Source organism: Accipiter gentilis, chromosome 3 (assembly GCF_929443795.1).
Source record: "Accipiter gentilis chromosome 3, bAccGen1.1, whole genome shotgun sequence".
Taxonomy (NCBI): Eukaryota; Metazoa; Chordata; class Aves; order Accipitriformes; family Accipitridae; genus Astur; species Astur gentilis.
Genome location: NC_064882.1, coordinates 46,632,378 through 46,653,276, shown reverse-complemented (window position 1 = coordinate 46,653,276; position 20,899 = coordinate 46,632,378). Strand labels below are relative to the sequence as shown.

General features: G+C 45.0%; 1 protein-coding gene across 1 annotated transcript in view; it reads left to right on the top strand.

Annotated features, from left to right (window-relative positions):
* Nucleotides 1-20,899, top strand: part of GFRA4 (GDNF family receptor alpha 4) — a 71,541-nt gene that overhangs the window by 38,535 nt on the left and 12,107 nt on the right. Inside the window, exon 2 of the mRNA XM_049792807.1 lies at nucleotides 18,805-19,083. Within this exon, the coding sequence (XP_049648764.1) occupies nucleotides 18,805-19,083 (279 nt within the window). The remainder of the gene's footprint in view (nucleotides 1-18,804; nucleotides 19,084-20,899) is intronic.

Below are 20,899 nucleotides of genomic sequence, written 5' to 3'. Positions count from 1 at the left end.
CCCTCATGGTTTCTGTGGTTTCAAATGGGTGTAGCAATCTTCTTTTCCCAAGGGCACTGTGGTCGCTACCTCATTTGGTGATTCCCAACCTTCTTCTTCATTGAGACCTTTCTGCTATTGAGTAGGGTGTCATGGGGAAATACTGTAGGAGAGTAATTCTTCCTTGAACACTGGGAACCTCGAGTTTACCCACAGCTGAAAAAACACTTTGAAGATGAAAAGCAGCTGCTACAGCCCTTTGCATTATTGTTTATCCCCGCACACAGCCAGGAACGCTGGCCCCTGACTGCAATAGCACTTGCAAACAGAAGTATGACTCTATAAGGTGAAAGGCAGCAGGGGAACTGGACTTGACTGGTAGTATTGTCCCTGGCCAGGTCCCAAACAGCTCTGAATTACTTTTCATCATGTGATGGAGGAAGGGGTCCTCACAGCCGGTTGCTGGCACAATTTTGTGTTGTCTTCAGCAGAGCAGCACAGGGCTGAGAGCAGCCTCAATGTGCCATGTGGGGGAAAAAAGAGTTATTGAAATAACAAACGCTGTTCAAGGAGAGCTATGATTAGCTGGACTTTATATAGATGGTTAGGAGGAAAGCTGAACTTTATTGCTTCTGGCTTTTTCAGCTGCCTCTGGTCTATTCAAACTTCAAGACACTTAATATCAGATTAAACATTAAACTTCTCTAAACTGGGAAACTGAAGTCAACAGAGAGCAGGGAAGAGAGACCAACCACACTGTTACCTACACTGATTAGATGATAGAAAATGTGATTTCCCTTTAAAGGTCCTGTTGATTTAAGTGTTTGAAATTCACTGATGTGCAATAGAGTTTTTAATAGTCCACATGTTCCTGGTAACCCTTCATAATCAATTTCCCTTATGCTCTTCTCTTGTATTATCCATCATAATCATCTTCCCCCAGCTCTCCTCAGCAAGCAATTCTGAATTTCAGGCTTGTTTGCAACCTGGTGACCTCCTCCCTCCCCCCAGTACGAAACCTATGAATAATCATTGAAAGTGCATTATAAATAATTGCATGTGTACTGCAGCCAGTAATTAAATATTAGGATTCTGCTCCTGTTCCTGCGTGGACTTTTGCTTTACAAGGGTAGGAGAAGCCTTCGAGCAAGTTAGTAGACCTTTGTATGGATCAAGTTGTCTTGGATTACAAGATCATTTCTTACAGCAAAATTCTTCTTTGGTTATTTGAGCTGAGAGCAAAAACAGATTTCCAGGACAGAAATAGGGAGGGTATAAGGAGAAAGTTCAGTGTGAGGGTTCAAACCTTGCTTAATAACTTATTATTATTTAATTTCCTCCCATCCCCTGGGATCTCTAGGATGGAAGGAACACATAATTGCCATAAACGCAGGTCTAACTCAGGTGAAGACATCGTGACTTTAGGGTGCTGTATCTTTCCCTGGTGTTTCAGAAGTGTTGCTTTCCAGGGGACCCAGTGTTTATAGCAGATGACACTGCTGGCCCTTTGCTGCTGCCTTGCACTGTGAAAGCCCACCCCACCTTAAGCAAGCTCTGACTCTGGCTGGATGGCTCCAGTTGCTTTATTTAATCCCTGACACAAGCTAGAGGTCTTCTCTTTAATCAGCTTGCTGCTTCCCTTGACAATGAAGTTAATGATCCCTGCTGTGGCCACATTTGATACCTGGGACTTAGATTTTCACTATCATCCCTCTGTTTCAGTGCACCTTCAGCAAACATCTTGGTCTTATGTGACCAGGATTGAGCTCCAAGGCTTGTATCCCTCTCATTTCATACAAGGGTCTACCTACAGCTGAGTTGGTTGCCCTGCCTAATGTTGTGCTTGGTTTCCAGTTGCTGCTCCAGAAATGTGCAGAATTCCCATGGGACTGTGTCACATCTGCAGTCCTGGTCATGTCTCAGATTCCTTAGAACATCTCGAATGGCACTAAGCACCCACAGGTGGGCAATCGGATCCTCTAGTGATGTAGAAAAGTAGATACCTAGCTCAGACGGGATCAACTAGATGAATGCGAGACAATTCCCATCCTCCTTCCTCTGTACAGCCCTCCTATGACAAATAATTCAATATTTTCTTTTTATTCTATATTTTCTACTTTTTTTTTTAACACACTGCCCTCATCGTTAATTAGCTGCCCACCTCTGCCTGCCTCCTGCCCAGTCCTCAGCTCAGCATCTCTAGGGGAAACCAGTCTGTCACCCTGGTTTTGGAACACCACCAAGACATGGTCAGTTTTTCTTCTTTCTTTCTCTCTTTCTTTCTCTCTCATATTGTTTCCACTGTGTTTCCCTGTTCTGTGGCCTCCACATCGGTTTTATGCCTTTTATAAATAACAGTTAGCTGGATGAAATATCTCTTTCACTCTCCCTTTTATGAGATGTATTTGAAAAGACTTGCCAAAGCTGCTTAGATCTTGCAATGCTGCTTCTTATTGCTCTGCGCAGCACTAAATATTACACAAGGTACAAATACGAGGTTTGCATTGCTTCCAAGGGTAGATTTTTAACCCGAGTTTGATAACTAAAATAGCACCTCTGGGTCTAACTTGCAGTCAGCCCATGATGTTCTGGGCAATGTAGATATACATAATAAGAAACATTCCTGTGTGTAAAGTTGTATTGATGCATAGTTATTATGTGACTGTATTGGTATAGGCTATGCCATCATGCTGGTTTGGGGTGAGAAGGGTGGATTTCAACTCCTTCTGGATTACTCGTGGCGTGTCCCAACGTGTGAATCCTTGCATTTACAGCCTCAATGCCCTATTAATGTGGAGTTTTGTTTATTTCAGTATAAGTTCTCATGACTTTGCCTTTTTCCTCTTCCAACACAGCCTGCCTTTTCCCTTCCATGACCTCCCACCCCGTGTTTGTTATCTGTCTCTCCCCATCGGCCTCGTTGGCTGTGGGGGTGATCACAGCTACGTGAGGCTCCCTAGTCTCTCCTGTTGTTGCTGAAGGCATGGAAGTGTTTCCAGAGAGCAACTGCGAGCACTTAATTTAGGTTTCTCTGTGGATTTTCTAACTCTCAATCAGCTCTGTGTTGACTACCTCTCTGCAGTGATGCTGTAATATATATTATCTACCTATATACACACTCACATTTAAATACATACTTACATATATGTGAATACATATATATAGGTACATACCTAAATTCCAGCTGTCTTGCATCAGTGCTCATTTCTCACTGCCTTTTCTCTTCCTCTCTTCTTCAGCTAGAAGCTTCTCCGATTTTTCCAGCTTGGCCTCCTCCTCTACTCTCAGTTTCTGCCTTATTCATCCTCACGTATGCTTTGGGCTTGCAGACTCCAGCCTTCATATTTAATACCTAATGTCAGAAGCAAAAAAAGGTTGGCATAAGAAGAAGGGATGATAGATAGATGCAATGACCTGGGCTGGTACAGACATGTACACAATTTTGTCTTTGAACCCAAGGTTGCCTGGAAAAGTGCCACTGGAGAACACATATTGGAACCCTGTGGTTTTGTAAAGTCAGGAGAAGGATCTCTGTTCTTTGATTTTAATCATCATTCATCTTCATAAAACTTCAGGGGGGTTTAGCCTTTGTTTGAATGAATTTTGTGACTTCCAGAGAAAACAGAGGCGGGGGAGTATAATTGAGAGCTTGTTTAGTGCCAAATTCATCTTAAAGCAGGGAATGCAAATCGCATAGCAAGTGTTGAATTATATATGATTAAAACTGCTTCAGCCCTTGCAAAGAAAAATAAAAAAGAGCCTTTTTATTCACCAGTTAATCATGTACAAAAAAAAGTGGATGGAACAAAAATGAACTTAATCACAGAAAAAGGGGTCACAGTTCCTGCTTGACATATGGCTGGGTTCTCTATCATAACAGTGCAGTGCAGAATGCACTGTCATTTAAGTGTTTTAAAGAGGTACATTAAGAAGAGAGTTCATTGATAAATGACCCTTTAAAAATGGGTGAGATTCTCTCCTTACCAATGAATGCTCAAGGTCTGCACAGTTGTCTTAGCCTGTCTTGGATGCTCTTGTGTTTTGCAGGCAGAGCCGGAAGGTTTTTCGGTGCTTAGTTATATGTAATGATGTATAGGATAAATGAGAGTGTGTTGAAATCGCTGAAGACATGATCCAAATGCTGTCCATTTTTGCTAACAATTGTTAGTCTGGCAGTAGTTCAAACTCAACACCCGTGGACTTTCCTGATCCAGAAGGTGCCAGAGATCAAACAAAGAAAATGTAATTTTCTCCTTGCTTCTCTACAGTGGGAATGGTAACCTGAAAACGAATCCTGGACCGTGCTGAACCAACAATGTTGACATGCTCTTAGGACTGTTTGATGCAGTGGGCATCACGGTTCCCTCAGCTTGCCGAACTTCATGTACTGAGCCCTCTGTCTTTGAAGGCACTGCGCTTATTTTATTATTGGCAGGAGTGGGCAAGGGGGTGCTACGTGCTCTGCCTTACGATCAAGCCTGCAGAGATGGTGTTGAGACAAAGGAGGGTGCAGAGTGAACAAATGGGCTCAGCCTGCCCTTGAGCAGCAATTCCCTCAGCTCTCTGGCAAGGACGGCAAAGGAGAGCACAGACCTCCGGCGGGTGCTGAAATGGGCTTGAAAAACCAAGCCACCTTTCTGCTGCTTTGGTGGCAGAGTGTCAGGGTTTGGTAGCCGAAGGGTAGCTACAGAGCGTCAGTAGCTGTGATAGAGCCTGGTGAAGCAGGGAAGAGCTACTTGGGGAGTGTTGGCCAGGTCTGTTTGCCGCACAAGGCAGAGGCACTCATGGACCTGAAAGTTAGGTACAAATGGGAAAACCTCCTGCCATCTCTCCCGGGATCTGGATGTTCTCTGGGGCTTGGTCAACCTGCCCAGCACTGGGCTGTCCACCATCCCCAGCAGAGCCCTGTGCTGAGCCAGTAGGCACCTACTTGCTCTGTGTTTCATTTCCAGGATAATTCAAATGGCTACATTTCCTGAGAGATCCCACCGCCACGCTCAACCCTGCATTCAGTCTCGAACAGCATGTCTTTCATGGGTTAGTGTGGTGGTTACAGCTCTTCCCTGATGGGAGGGCTTCCAAACCCATTTCTTTTGCTTCCCAAGAGAGTCCCTAACCACCAGCCCGTGTAATTATCCTCAGAGGAGGAAATGCTGCTTCTTTTTTTTCTCAACAGTCTTACCAAGTTTCCTTCTTCTCAGCTTTGGTCTTACACACCTTCATCTTGAATATTGCCACGAAGTCACTGCTGATCAACACCAGCTTAACCGCGAGACGAGGGAGATGCCTTGTTCTGGAAGAGCCAGACTTCACACAGACTTTATTCACCTTTCATTTGGGTCTGACTCCAGCATGGTTTCTTTGATTTTGAGGCGGTTGTTCTCACTTTAGGAGTCCACACCAGCCACAAGGTCTTCAATAATCGCAACCGGACAGTGTCGCAGGGGTGGAGAGCGGGAAGGGACCACACGTACACAGACTGTTGCTGCAGCTGAGAAGGGAGGATGCGAGACCCATTTCTGACAGATGCTTATGTAAATGATTCCACTGCTGGGATTAAACAGACCCTCCATAATCTGTTCCACTTTTTAGCTTCCCGTATAACATTTTTCTTAATATCTAACTAAATTTCCCTTGCTGCACATTTACTCAAAATTACTTCTCATCTTACATCCCATGGCAGTGGAGGGCTATCCATCACTGTCCGCTTCTGAATTGTCTTGTTTACATGTTTAAGTGCTCTGATTGTGTTTCTTCACAGCCTTCTTCCTAAACAAACCAAACCTAGCTCTTTCAGCCTTTCCTCACCCTGAAAAACCATGTAATTGTAATGAAATTCCTCTGCAATCTTGCCATCTTCCTTAGCACGTGTTGTCCCGTCAAAACGGTGGAGCCAGACTCCAACTAAAGCCTCCCTGGAGCTGAGAAGTGCAAGATAATTGCTTCCTGTGATGAATACGTACCGCTCATGTCCCAGACCTCGTGTTTTCTGGTTTGCATGCTGTTGCTTTTTCTTGTTCAGCCTGTGACCACCTCCCACCCCATGGTCATGCCTCCCATACTGCTGGCAAGCCACCCATTTCCTAGGTTTACTTCTCCCTCGTGTCTTCTTGCACTCATGTCGCCCAGTACCACTTTTGCTTCTGTTCGGTGTCATCTTCCTGATTTCAGACACAGCCTTTAACAGAGCAGGATAATTTTGAATTCCAGTCTTGTCCTGCACATTGCTTGTGGCCCCCTCCTTTTCTTCTGTCAGTCCCAAATTACATAAATCTATTCTCTATTCCATCATCCGAGTCATTATGAGAATATTGAATGGTACCAGACTCAGGACAGACTCTTGGAGACCTCCTTAGTCTGAAAATGTGCCATTGCTACTCTTCTTGGAGCACAGTATTCATGAGCACCCACTTTGCCATGATTGCTCAGAGACCATCCTTATGGCGCATCGTATGGACTCGTGCCAAATAGCTTGCAAATGTAAAATCACATCATGTCACCCCCTTACTTGCCAGGCCAGTCTTATCCACATAATTTGACTATAATTCATCTTGTTCCTTCTTCTGCTTCTTTAACAAGGACACTTCTTTGCCTTTGTCCACTCCTTTGGGATCTCATTCTTGAACAGGATTGGGAAGATAAAGATGCTGCTTTTCTACCATATTTTGTAGTTGATACACACAGACTCTCTGACAGGTACCAGCAACCCCTGGGAGAACATATTTCTGTATAAGCAGTTGTGTAGCAAAGGGGTGTGTGTTGCAATTTAAAACAATATTTGAAGGGAAAATCTCTTATTCTCTGGAGAATGTGGTGGGACATGACAGGAGGCAGCCTGGATGTCATTCTGAAGGTCTTGCCCAAAAAGGGTCCTCAAAGTGATTTATCTCCTTGGAACTGCTGCCCATCTCGTCACCCACCACATGTCCTGGCTTGGGCAACAGCAGAAGTTCAGGGTCTTGCACTTCATTTTCTCAGAGAAGGAGAAGCCCATGACATGTGTGCCAGCTCCATTTCTGTTCCCGATGTACGAGTATCCACCTGTCCATCAATGGAGCACCAGCACTAATATCCCTCTCCGCACCCTCAGCCTCGCTCCATCAACCCCTTCTTGGTTAACAACTTCCCCATCGGAACTGAGACCAAGGCATATGGAAAGCTTTTTTACTGTTTTCATTTTTTTCCCCCAGTGTAAATCCTTCTTCAGGTTTACATCTTTAAAGAATCTGAAACACTGGATGGTATCAGGAGCAGGAAAGTGATACACTGCAAAGAAGTGTAGACCAGGAAAGACAAGTGGTGGGATTAAGGAGGGTTAAGTTACGCTAAAACTTTAACGAACTGAAAAATAAAATTCATCAGCAGTGCGGGTGGATCACAGTCAAGAGATAGGTGAGGTTCTGACTTATAAGTAAGGTCATTAAAAGAAGGAATCTGGTTAAAAAAAAAGAAAAAAGGAAAAATAAAACAGTGTTAAGATGTCTTTAATGGCATTGGTGAACAGGGCACAGAAAGCTGTGCTGTCAAATCCTGAGTGCTCAGTGCTTCAGCCTCTAGAAAAGCGCCTCTGTTCATGAGACAGAAATGAAGGGAAGGGTTTGGACTATCTACTAACACAGAAAATAATTTTTAAAAATAGAAGCCACTGCAATGTGCCTGCCCCCAGGAACAGCAGGAAAAAAGGACAAGTCCCTTGGACTGAGATTAGATCCCGAAGAACTCAATAGGAATATTCAGAGAAAATATTTTCCTTTGCCTGCCAAGGGAGATGTTTTCAAGACAATGGCTGGAGATGTGTTTTCTTTTATGCTGTTAGCTGCCCCTCTTGCAAATTGCTCTGACTGAGAAGACTTTGAAAGTCTGCATTTTCAATGCTCCTGATGGGAGATGTTGCTTGTACAAATTTCCCTCTGGGTTTTAACTTGCTCCTGAGACTTCTGACAGGAAAGTGCAAGAATTATTTGAAGGAAATAAGAACATTGCAATACACATAGATGATATCCTGAAAGATTGGGAGGGGGACACAACAAAAGGGGAAGACAACAAAAGGCTGCAGAAGTGGGTCAGGAAATGGGGCATGGCAAGAGAAATCTAATTTAAAATCAGAAACATGAGATATTTGGGAGAAAGGATAAGAGAATCGACATAGACACTGACCCTGGCCAAAGCCAGGTGATTACAGAAATGCTGCTTTGACAGATAAGAAAGACTTGCAGAGTTTGGTTCCTGGAATAAAACGAGATGACAATTCTTCTTTCTGGGTTGTTATGCAGAAGGACTCAAAATGAAACAGGACTGCCAACCTGGACAGGGAGTTTTGAAAGCCTAAGAGAGAAGAAAGCAAGCACCTGAGTTTTGGCAAGCTGTGTCACCCAAATATGAACCACCTGGCCAGTAAATCCCTCTATAAATTACTCAGGACAGTGTAACGAAACTCTTGTGCACTTTGCAGACTGGTGGCATTGGTCTTCAGAAATACTCTGAAAACAGCATCTTAATGTATAGAGGGATGTCTTTCCTATGGAAGATGTTAAAGAAAAATATTCAAGTAAGGAAGATGGATCCCAACAAAAAATGGACCCCAAATTAATTGTTCCCAAAGCAAAAGGCTCATTCACCTGCCAGAAAGCAGGAGGGTGTTTAGCTTTCATTTTCCAGCAGCATCCATGAAGTTTGAGTAGTGTGTAACCCAGGAAAACAAGAGCTGAGAGCAGGCACAGTCCTGAGAGTGTTGAAAAAGTCTGTTCTTGAAGACTGTGTGGAGAACGGCGTAACACATGCAAATCTGTTGGAAGAGATTTCTCTCATCTCAAATGCAGTAGGGAATAAACTTCTGGAGGCCATGGCAAAAGACAAGACTTGCAGAAAGCTATTAACAAATGTCACTGAAAGAAGGCTTGGGAATTACATATCAATTCAGATCAGAACTTTCGGTAATTGATAGTAGAGCGTACAGATGCAAAAATTAGTAGTTGCCATAAATACTACAGCCCTGAGGTATTCTATAGAATCTGTGAGATCTTGAAAAAACGTATTGCAGCAGCCACAAATGAACAAAGAGATGAAGAAAATGGCTAAATGGATATGCATGAAATGTGCATGAAATAATTTCTACCTTAGAGAGAAAAAACAATGACGATGGATCAGATATGGTGGACCTGTTGGATTATGCAGGGTACCCTGAGACTGCGTTATTAGAGACTTTTCTATTAAGGTATCTTGTAGGAAACAGCAAACCTTTATTTGGCAGCTTCCAGAAATGGTCATGTTTTACGTCAGTCCATACTTAATTGACAGGACTTTGCAAGATTTTGAAGAGCTGGTGAATGCCGGAATTCTTCAGTCAAATGATTTGAAGCAAAGTGGAGTTAAGGGAGTTAAAAAATTATATATATATATGTATATGTAGAAAACCATTACAGGCTCTGAAAAAGATCTGTATCTCACTCTGCTGGACTTAAGAAGACTGCCTGTAAGGCACTGATCATTGCTAGCTGAAATTTTGCTCAGAAAGCTGAGAATTAGACTGCCTTGCTTATTCAAATCTGGGCTGGGAAGCTGAGCTGATCTTGAGGCACAGATAGATAGATAGGTAGATAAAAATACATGTACAAAACCGAATGATAGCTGAGGAGCTCAGTTACTACAGGCTCTGTGGCTGATGACCCCTGAATGCTGTTTTAGTGGCAGTTGAGCATAAGCTGCAATGTGAGAAGAATTTCCATTTGAAAAAGGGGACATGTAAAGGGCTTACACCCAGGTTGATCTAGGAAATAGAGACCATTTTAGCAGCATGTTCTCCAATCTCCAATCTCAGTATAGTCCTGTGAAACATTTCTTATAAATATAAATCTTGCTACAAGTGGGGACTGTTGAGGAACCCCAAACACCACAGTATTAAGCTCTTTGGGGGATCTCACAGCTCAGTGAACGTAGTTAAGGAGTATACACTTATCCCTGCTCTGCCTTGAGAAGAGTAAATGTAGCCGTTAGAAGCACCAGAAAAATGCCTGTACTAATAGTTGGAGCACGTAGCACCTTCTTTCCTCTAAGACTGGAAAATCAGCCCCATGGCAATTACTGATAATGAATTTGAGCATGTAATCCAAGTAGGGGAGACTGTTGTAAATATCTTGCATGTTGCTGATGTCATGACTACTGCTTTGATTAAATTATTCTTTAGTTCTCCCAATTCCCTCCTATATAGAACTCCATTTGTCTTTGCATGTCTCTCCATAGGATTGTGTCACCCTTGCCCCATGCTTCCTGCATCTGCTTGCAGAATGCTCTGTTTGTTCCTTACCTTAGACCTATCTCTGGGACGGGGACATTTTATTTCCTTTCTGGGTGGCAAACCCAGCTGAAAGCAAGGTCATAGGCTTCTTGATGGTGGCACAAAGCAAGTCATCCACATTGCAATTGTAATTGTTTGCCCAGAGAGGTGGTCAATGCCCCATCCCTGGAAACTTTCAAGGTCAGATTGAAGGGGGCTCTGAACAACCTGACTGAGTTGAAAATGTCCCTGCTCATTGCAGGGGGATTGGACTAGGTCATCTTTAAAGAACCCTTCCAACCCAAACCATTCTATGATTTTATGACTCCATAATTTTTTTGAAGTCCCCAGCTTCCATCTAAACTTGCCCCTTTTTGCCACAATTCAGGGTGGCAACACACTTAAAAACACCCTTCCCCTCTCCAGTGGGGGATGGACTTCTATATTTGGGGCTCCTATAGCCAGATCTTGCTTAGAAAAAGGCCTCATCAGGACTGTTGCTTTCACCGTTGCAGTGGAGAGCTCTGACATGTCGCACACTTTTCTCAAGGATATCAAAGAGGAAAAGAAAATGTCACAGCGCTGGACAGGGTGAATGGCAGTCACCCGCGTGTGAAGCATTACTGACGATTGCTATCCTTTCTAGATCGCTCTCGGTTCATCTGAATGCAGCACCAATTGAAGTGATAATGACTCCTCTTTCAATGGCAGCTTTCATTCGAAGTATTTTGATATGCCAGTAAGAGTTGCTTTAAAATGCCAGCAATAAATACACATTCAAAGCAATATACTTAGTGCCTCAGCTGTAAAGTCCATATATGTTCCCATCAGCTGTGTTTTTGACTGAATAAATGCTAGGCATGAACAATACTCACTGCATTTTCCACGACCCTCTCTCCACACACACACTCGCACATGCCCATGCACGCATATATTCTTTCTTCCCTACTTTCTGGAGAGATCAGACTGAGGTTTTCCAAGAAATGCAGGCAACCTGTATGCTTCTCGCTTTGCAGCCACGGCCAGTTACACTGCCTCACTGTGCCATACCGCTCCGAAAAAAATGCATAATGGATTCCTCTCTTAGGGACAGGATGCCCACAATGTCTTCTTGGGATCAGCCTAATAGAAAGAATAAAGATGATTCTGAATATCAAGAATCCTTGATATTCTTATTGCGTCACCTTCCTTGGGATGCACTTTTACAGCATACGAAGGTCAAATACCAGTCGTGAAGTCGCACAATCAAAGCTCTTGCTCACCATCATCTTTTGGGTGAATGGGGGTATGTCAGAGCCCTGCCCAGCACATCAGGAGGTCTCTGGATGAGGAAGATGAGAGGTCAGAAAGGGGAAAGAAGACAAGGTAGTATGATTGAGCAGACCCAGCCAGAGCTAGACCTAAAAAGGAGCTGTCTTGGGTCTAAATTTGCTTTGCTGTGCCTCAGCAGAGAATCTTTATGTCTCTACCGCGTGGCCAGGACATTTTAAAGTCGAACTTAGGTGGAACTTGTGGTCTTATATGTATCTACTTTAAGTATTTAGAGATCTCCTCTAGCCCTTGAGACCTCACAGTCTTTAATAATAGTTGTCCTTACAGCTCTCTGCTAGATGTGCTCTTATTTTCACAGACAAGGAGCTGATATCCAGACACCCTCAGTTATCCCACAGGATGGGATGCTTATTTTTAGGCACCAGTGTTAAGATCCTAGTGATCACAAGCCCCAGTATCCACTGTCTCCTGTTGGCGGTATAACTGGTTAGCTTTGGGATGGGGGAAGCACCTCTGTTACACCAGAAATCAGGGACTGAAGCCCCCCAATATATGAATATCATGGTGCCCCCAAATTTTAGCAAGCAACAAATGTGACATGGATCACGTTCACTGGCAAAACTTGTATCCTGTTGTACAATATGGGTTTCAGGGTACACACTTCAGAATAGTATGTACCCAGTCTGAGGCTTCATGGACGCTCAAAAGTTTTAAGCCTTCTTTCTGGTCAGATGGATTAATCTTACTTGGAATAGGTACGCAACTATTTGCAACCAGGTCATGCACTGAGCGTGACGGTCTAATTTGCATCTTCCTTTCATATGAATATTTTTTATAGCTGATTCGGTGGTTAGTCTGGCTGAGTCAGTCCAGCAGGACGGGGCATTCCAGAGGCATTTTTAGAAAACAAAGGCTAAAGCCTTGTCAAAAAGGCTGAGTTAGTGTAGGAGAGTAGTGATATCTAGGGAGACTTCACACCAAGTTACCATGAGGTAATAAATGAAGAATAATTTAAGAATTTTTTTCTCCTTAAATAGATGAAGAGGTAATAAATGAAGAATAAATGAAGAATTTTTTTCTCCTTAAGGGTAATGGAGGCATGATGTAACTTCACCAGACCACAGACACCCAGAGGGCTCCAGATTTTTTTCCAACTTGAAAGTTTGCAGACATAATCCAACAGCTAATGCCCCAGCCCATGATTTTTTTATTTTTTTTTTCCTAGCCAGGTTCTAGTCATTGATCTGGTGGGGAACAAATAAATGGTGTCATCTTTTCAGGCTTCATCGAAGTAAGAGCGACATTTGCCTCCTTGGCAAATGGCTAAGTGAGCTACAGATGAGAAGGGCTGTCAAAGACAAATAGGGGATTATTGCGTTCTCAGCAGATGTCTAAAACCCGACTCACTGAACCCTCTTTGGCTTTCATTTAACACTTGTGGCCATCACATTTCACTCTCACTTTGCATTGTAAGTCCTCACAGGACAGAAAATGGCCCACGAAAAACATTTGTTCATCATCTGACTTGTGCAGATCCGTCATGCCAAAGGACAGCTGGGATGGTTTGCTTAATAAAATTCCCGCCATCACAGGGGTCTTGATCTACAGGACGTCTCAAGTCTTCAGGCTTCTCTGAAGGTATCTAGGTGTCAGGTATTAGTCTATGATAAGCAGGAAGACAGATCAGGGGAATGTGGTTTCTTTTGGGTTTGATTCCATATCATGAGTAAATTATCTTCTACATTATTATATTGGAGGAGAAGGAAACAGTGAATGTTATTGTATTTATTTGTATTTCCCCAGTGCCTGTAAAGTCCTGCTTGAAGGCACCGAGCAAGTACAGACAAAAGATTGCTTATAACCTGAAAGTAAGGGAAGAAAGGTCAGAGCTGTAGGTACAAAGAGTCAGGCAGTACATTTTTAATGCCTGCTCGAGACACGCAGCATGTTGTTGGTCTGAACTTTCCAGTATTGCTTTGACACCCTCAGGCACAACATTCCTGAGCTGTTCTCAGCAAATTCCACCCCCCCAGCGCTGAGTGGGAAGAATCACTAGCAAAAGAAGATCAGTTTGCACTGTGGGATTTCATTATGTGTGTGTTATGTTTGTAAAACCATCTAAGTTCACAGAGGGCTGATAGCAATGAATGGTGTCATCCTCCTCGCGTGAGCTGCTGTGGTCTAATCCAGCAAACAGTGAGCCAGCCCTCAAAGCGTTCACGGCGTTGGAGGACCGAGTGTGCACCAAGCTCAGGGCAAGACAGACGGAAGGGAAGGAAACTTTCCCTTGCCTGGAGAACAGCATCCCAAAGAGGACTGCTGGGCACTACGACATCCAGATGACAGCTATGGGTTCTGGACAAGGTGTGTGGGATCTCCTGGGAGGGTTGATCTCAAGCAGGTTTGGGGGAAGGACCATTGGTATGGTGGAAGTGTTTACTGGGGCAGCTCTGCACACTCTGCAGCTATTTTGACAGTAAATGGGAAATGAAGCTTGAGTTCTATGCAAGAGCTTGCTCCTTAGGTGATCCTGAGCACTTGGCTGTAAAATCATGATGTGAAAACATAGTCTAAACAAGGTTTAGCAGTGACCGCCTGCATTAGCCACCTGGCCCCATTCATGCATCACTATTGGTTTATGAATATTTGGGAAATACTGGGAATATTTCTTCCAGACTCTCTTTCCCATTATTTTTCACTCTAGGACAACTGTGTGTAACAACTTATTTCTGACAGCTCTGGGTAAGTTGAAAGTTTCTGGATAACAGGCAGTTGCCCATTAGCAAGCACCAACATCTGTCCTACAGATGACCTAATTTGACCCAGCCTATTAGGATTGCCCAGCGACGGCCATTTCTCCCACCTGAACACAGAGGGATGGTCTGGTCCCCACCTCAGGTTTAGACCCCGGTTCTGCAGGTGTCTGTCACGTTAATGCAGGCTGCAAGAACCCTTTGCAATGTCCTCTCCCAGCCGTTCACGTGGGTGGAAGACTGACTCTGGCATGAAGAGAGCCGTCCACCTTTGCAGGCAAAACAAGGCTTGTAGAGGGACAGCTTCTCACACACCGTGACATGTTGCATGTGATACGTCTGGTGAGCAGAAGACCTCTGAAGCGCAGCAGGCACATGAGGTGGCAGAGCAGAAGGGATCCCGCAGCATGGAGAATGCACGAACACAGGAGATCCAGCCTGAGCACGAGGGGAGTGAGAGGCAGGAGCCTTCTGCGTCATACTTGTACTCATTGTGCAAGATTTGGCAGGCCTGGTTTAGGAAGAATTACGGAAAAGATGTCCAACTAACCTAAAGGGGTAATAAACCACTCCTGTTGCTTTGTTGGAGATTTTGGGTGGTTATTCTCCTCTCAGCAGCAAATATTGTAAAAGCAAACACCAACTATTCTGGAGTCAACAGCTTGTCATGGCAATAAAAACAGTGTTCAACACTCCCTAGGACCATGCGTGAATGAGGGAGGTAGAAGGATTCGCACCTAATCCATACAAAAACTGGAGGGGAGGGGGATGTATCCCAAAGCCCCAGGTTGAGCAGCACCATGAGAAACGTCATGGTTCCTCCTACAACATCTGAAGCCCAAGCGTTGGTTGGATCAGAAAGACCGAGTGGCAAGGCCCCGTGTTGGTGCTCCCCGGGCATTTTGTTCACCATTTCCAGACCCCATGGGGTCACCTCCACACTTCTGTACCCCAGGCACAGCTGCATGTCCTTGGTGAAGAAAACGGTCTCCGTGGAGGAGAGCCAGACCTCGTTGTTCAAGAAAACACACTTAGAGATACCTGTATAAGAAGAACTGAGGGTCTGTTAAGGCAATGGGAAGAGCCAGATTTTTCCTGCACGTTAGGAGTAACTTTATGCAAGTGTCACTGAGGTAAGCAAGAGCAGAAACAGATGTGGAGCATAGCTACAAACAGGATGTGAAAATAAACTCATTACTCCATCTGCCCACCGTAAACAGCATGAAATTAGCAGCAAGCGAGGAATAAAAATCCAGACAAATGGCCTTTTAAAGAGAGCAGAGGGAGCTGGAAGGTCTGCTATTAGAAAAGCAGAGGCATGGAAATCCCAAGCCGTGCACAACCCGGTGCATATCCCAAGCCCCCTGGTCAGCCAGGGGCAGAGATGGAGGAAAATCCTGTGGCGGAGAGTCCGCAAGGTGCTATTTTTGAAGGCAAAACCAGAAAGGGCACTCCATCTTTGGGAGAGAAGAACTGATTTTGCTTTTGTCCCTGCCTACTAAGAAGCACCATCTATTTTATAAGTCACAGAGATTTTTTTTTTTTTTCCCCTAAGAGCCGCTCTCTTAATGTTGCATAAAATTACTCTCTCAGGGGTAGTGTGAGGAGGAAAAACGTGGTGTTATGTTGTCTCAGTTGCAAAGACAATGCTAACAATAAAAGCCCCTGAATGATTTGGTTTTTAAGGGGCATGATTATGGAACAGGTCATTCGTGACACTCCACTTCAAGTTGCTTCAAGCACCTCTGTCATAAAGTCTGAATGAGGATGTTTTATGCTTTGGGCTTGGGCTGTAAATATTCACCCCTGGCCTTTGTTCTATGAAGCAAGTCTCAGCTTGAGGATATATTTACTTAAAATTTTGCAGGAAAATTTCTCAAATGGTCAATCTGCTTGATTTATTTAAAGTGGGATCCCAAAGTGTTTTACAGCTTTTACAGGCTGGCTGTGTTTATAACCATCCTGGGGAGTATCTCCTGCAATTCATGTAGCGGAGAGGGGGAAGGAGAGTAATAATTCCTATTTTAACCTACTTTTCTAGCAGCTGACATGACACTGACAAAGTCATCTCTCCTAGAATAAAACCTGCCATGCTTTATCCTCGACCAGAGGAGATGCTTTGGAGACAGCCAGGGCAAAAATAAGTCAAGCACTTTTTTTTTTTTCCCTACGGATTCTGCTCAGATATGTGCATAGAAAAATTCAGTGGTGTCTGAAAGCAAGGACTATGAGCAGCTCTGGCTCATTTTATGGATCGCAGTGAAATTGCAGACCAAATGATATTTCAAGGAAACTGGTTCCTTGTGTTTGGAGTTCTTCAAGATATGACAGCCCAAGGCAGAGTTTCCTGCGTGTTGGAATTAATTTCTCTCTCCACATTTGGCAGATCCAAACAAGCCTTGAGTGCTAAATAAACCAGGTCTGTGAATGAATCAGGGGTAGGAGAACTCAAATTTGAGGTGTTGTGAGATTTGAAATGACTGAAAGCTTGACGTTGGCCACAAGGCACTTCAAAATAGTCGGGAGTTTGATGAAAGGTTTTGCATTTGAGATGCCATGGGGATATTTCAGGAGGAAACCTCCTGGTGGGTTCACCCAAAGTTTGTAATAAACATAATTGAAATATCTGAACTCCAGCTGCTACCTTCTACTCTAATCAAGAGCAACAGAAGCAGCTTCTTCTTAGCAATCATGCTGTGACTGCTGAGGGAAGAGAAATGAATATACTGGGCTCGAGCACTGAACTGGGAAGGCAGCAGAGGCAGATGCAGAAATTCAGGACAGGAGAGGTAACAGGTGGAAGGAGGAAGAAGGGACTTTTTGGAGAGATCAATAGACTCTTGGAGAGAGGGAGAACTCATGAAGCCCTCAGAGATGGAAATCAGGGCCCCACATTTTTCTCAGGAGAGAGGATTTTCTAATATTGTCCGAGTTGGGTCTCACCAGGAACAGACCCTGGAGGGGCTCAGAAACCAGAAGGTGCCCCCCACCTTATCTATCCCGTGAAGTAAGGATAGATAAGGTGTCTTTACCCTTCTGGTTCCTATCCAAAGGGAAGACAAGTTTTGTGAGGGACAGGGAGCTCCTTTGGGAAGTATTTGAGAAGTCCTCCTTCAAGGTCACGACAGCAGTTTCTGCTTTTGCAGTACAGCAAGATCCAAAATTACGTTATAGGCACAGGGGCTGATTCTTCCCTTCCATAAACCAGGTTTCCCTCTTCATCACTCCCCCAAGCCGTGCTGCAGCCATGCCTGACCTACGTCAACGTGCTCCAGAGCATCACACCAACTGGAAAGAGTGCGATTCGCCTTGTCCTGACCCCTGTCTCCTCTCCATCACCTGGGTGTCACCATGCCCTGCTGAGCCTCTGGCACTGCCATCGTCGGGATACGGCGACGCAGCTGTGAGCCTTGGAGTGAGCACATGCCCAGTAGTCATTCTGGATGTGGCCAGCTTGGTTTAGGAAGAAAGAGCATTTCATAGCATGGAAACGGTCTGCTCCAGGCCATGGGGGCACAGCACCAAAGAGCCCCCCTGACCATGTTTCATTTATTGGCGTACACGTAGCAATAATATCTTTCTCCCATACTATCCTCTATTCTTTCAGCGTGGGGAACAGAGCACTTCTGGTATTTTTACAAGTAATTGAGGAGAATTTACAGAAGCTTGGAAAAAGCCAAGGCAAATGATGGGAGTCCTGGGGAGGTGGTGGCAGTGAACAAGGGCCAGCTCCTGGGACACATGTGGGCTGACTCCATGTCTCAAAACACCCCACACAGAGCCATTCATAGCTTCAGGGAGGTGCACACAGAGTTAAATTGTGTGCAAAGAAAATCTGGGGGTTTCCATAGCATTGGACTGCTCTTAACATCAGATGGGAGAAATAAGAGAAAGAACTGGGGGAGCAAAAGGCTTGGAGAGCTTTTTGTGCTCCAAGCTGGAAAAAGCAAGCACCAGGAACTGGTCAAGTCTCTGCCACATATAATCCTTCTTCCAGGCTGACCCCATCCAGGGTCACTCTCTGAAATCAGGAAGAACCTGGTGTCCAGGAAAGAGGTGACCTCTCCTTCTGGCTCCTAAGCTTGACACCACATGTATCTCACTGCTGCTGGTGGCCCAGCAATATGAGAGAGCGAGCGTTGGGTCAAGATGTTGAATCTCAGGTTGTCTTGTCTCTTTAACGTCTCTTCAACTTCCTATCACCCATTCCTGCTCCTCTGCGACACTGCCGAGCAGTGCTGCAGCACACTTGAGCCGCCGGTGTTCCCCATCATGGGGGCAATCCATGAGTAGGAGTGTCAAGCCTGGGGATTTAAACCCTTCAGTTGACCTATTGGGGAGGGATCTGCCCACTTAAGACTTCAGAAGCAGGGTCGTTCCTTGTCCAGTGGGTGGTGATAAGAGACATTTCCATCTCTGCACATGAAGATGGACATCCCAGCCTGGTCCAGCTCATGGGAGATAAAATTCATTTCCCACCTGGGGTTGCTCCATCACCCTCACACCACTTCTCTGTTTTTCTTGCAGAAGGTATGGCGGAAGCTGTCAGCTCTAGCAGGGACTGCCTTCAAGCCGGTGAGTCCTGTACCAATGACCCCATCTGCAGCGCCAAATTCAGGACCCTCCGGCAATGCATCGCAGGCAATGGAGCCAACAAGCTGGGCCCCGATGCCAAGAACCAGTGCCGGAGCACCGTGACGGCCCTGCTCTCCAGCCAGCTATACGGCTGCAAGTGCAAGCGAGGGATGAAAAAGGAGAAGCACTGCTTGAGTGTCTACTGGAGCATCCACCACACGTTGATGGAAGGTCAGTTGAGCAGAGTACTCATTTCTGACGATCTCCCTAAAAGGGAATTACTGCTGGGGCTTTCTACAGAGCTCCCCAGCACCAAAGTGGCTGCAAAAAAAGGTCACCCCTGTAGTATCCCATTCCCTCTCAAGACCTACTGACCCCCAGAGTGATGACATTTTGGGGAAAGCAATCCTGAAAACCTAAGACACCTCCTTCCTTTTTTTTTAACCTGGCCTCTTTCTGGTGATGTTCCCAGTATACCTTGAGATCTTTTGCTGGGGAAATGCATGGTATGTTTTGCATCTAAGTATGTTAGCCAAGACCATGAAAGCCACGGATTTTACAGAAACACTATACAAAGCATGGTCATTGGGGAAAAAACCAGCATGAACTTAAAAAAATATCACTCTCTTGGAGGCTCTCAAATGTACCAGTGTCTTTGGGTTAGTGAAGATTTGGGGCTGGTGACATCAAGTTGGAATTTAAAGTGTTCCCAGAGCCAGTATTTAGTAAGTTTGGATTTTGACGTTTTTTAAGAGTCATCATAAAAGTGCACCTCAGCGGCCATAACTCTTCCTTGTCAGGCTGGTGAGTATTTTATGCACCATGAAAATTAAAAAGGGGAATAAAACAGAACCTTCCAGCCATGGGCTGCAAAATAGATTAATAAAACACTGCCGGCTGAAAGCTGAAAGGAAAGGTGCAGGGGTGATAACACAGGCCAAAAGGCCAAGCAAAACAAAGAGGATGGAGACTATAATGCACAGGCTTGCCAGAATGGGAACTGCTTGATCGAGTACCTGGAAAGCTTTCAGGTGCCGCAGCTTGGAGGGTGCAGAGCACGGTGGTGTGAGCCAGCCAGGGAAACAGGAGACCTCGGCACCTTCCAGCATCCAATCTTTGCCATAATTACGTGCCAGGTGAATTTGTTTGCACTGAAGTGAAGCCTGGGGAAGAGGTAGCAATCCAGCCTCTCTGCTCATCTGCGTTGCAGCTCCTTCCCCGCAGACCTTCGCGGCGTGAAGCTTTGGACGCAGTTGATCTGTGACGTGGCTGTGCAGGACAGTGGTGTCAGGAGGACTTCCAGCTCCTGCACCGCCGCTGGAAGAGCAGCGAGGGGATGGCAGGGAGTGCTGGGAGCAGGCAGGGGCCAGGCGTGGGTCTCCAGATGCAGAGTAGGAGATGGGTGCTGGATGGCCGGGATGGATAGGCTCCCTGCCCAGCGGTTTGGGAACTCTATCTTGGGGATGACTGTGAGAGGGCTGTTATCGGAGACTGCCAAGACTCTGCCCTACTTCTCCTCTGCTGTCACGTTCTGAGCCCCACATTTTTTCAAGCACTGAGTTCACTTGCAATGCAGATTCACACTGCCAAACCTTTGATTTCCTTGCCTTAATTTCCCTGGGGAAATATATTTCATAACAGTCACATGTTTCAGAGTCCTTAAACATGTTTAATTGACTGAGAAAGGAAGCCAATCCACATGCTCCGTGTAGAGCTTTGTCTCTCAGTCGTAGGTACCCAGGAGGCTGTAAAAAGCTTCCTAGAAGCCCTCTTATAAAATCAATTGTGGAAGTGTGTGCTCAGGGAATTTACAAAGCATACTATTTACTCAGCTTCTCTTGAGCGCGCCTGTGTTTAGCCACCTTCCCATTTGGAGACACAATAACATGATGACAACCTGATAACAATTCTCTGATAAGGTGCTATATCATCAGGACATAAAACTGCTATGCTGGAACATACAAATGGGCCCCTCTCCAGTCAGTAACGATGCAAGATATTTCAATGAAGGTGTAAAGCTGCCTTGTAATGCACCTGTGGTAATTGC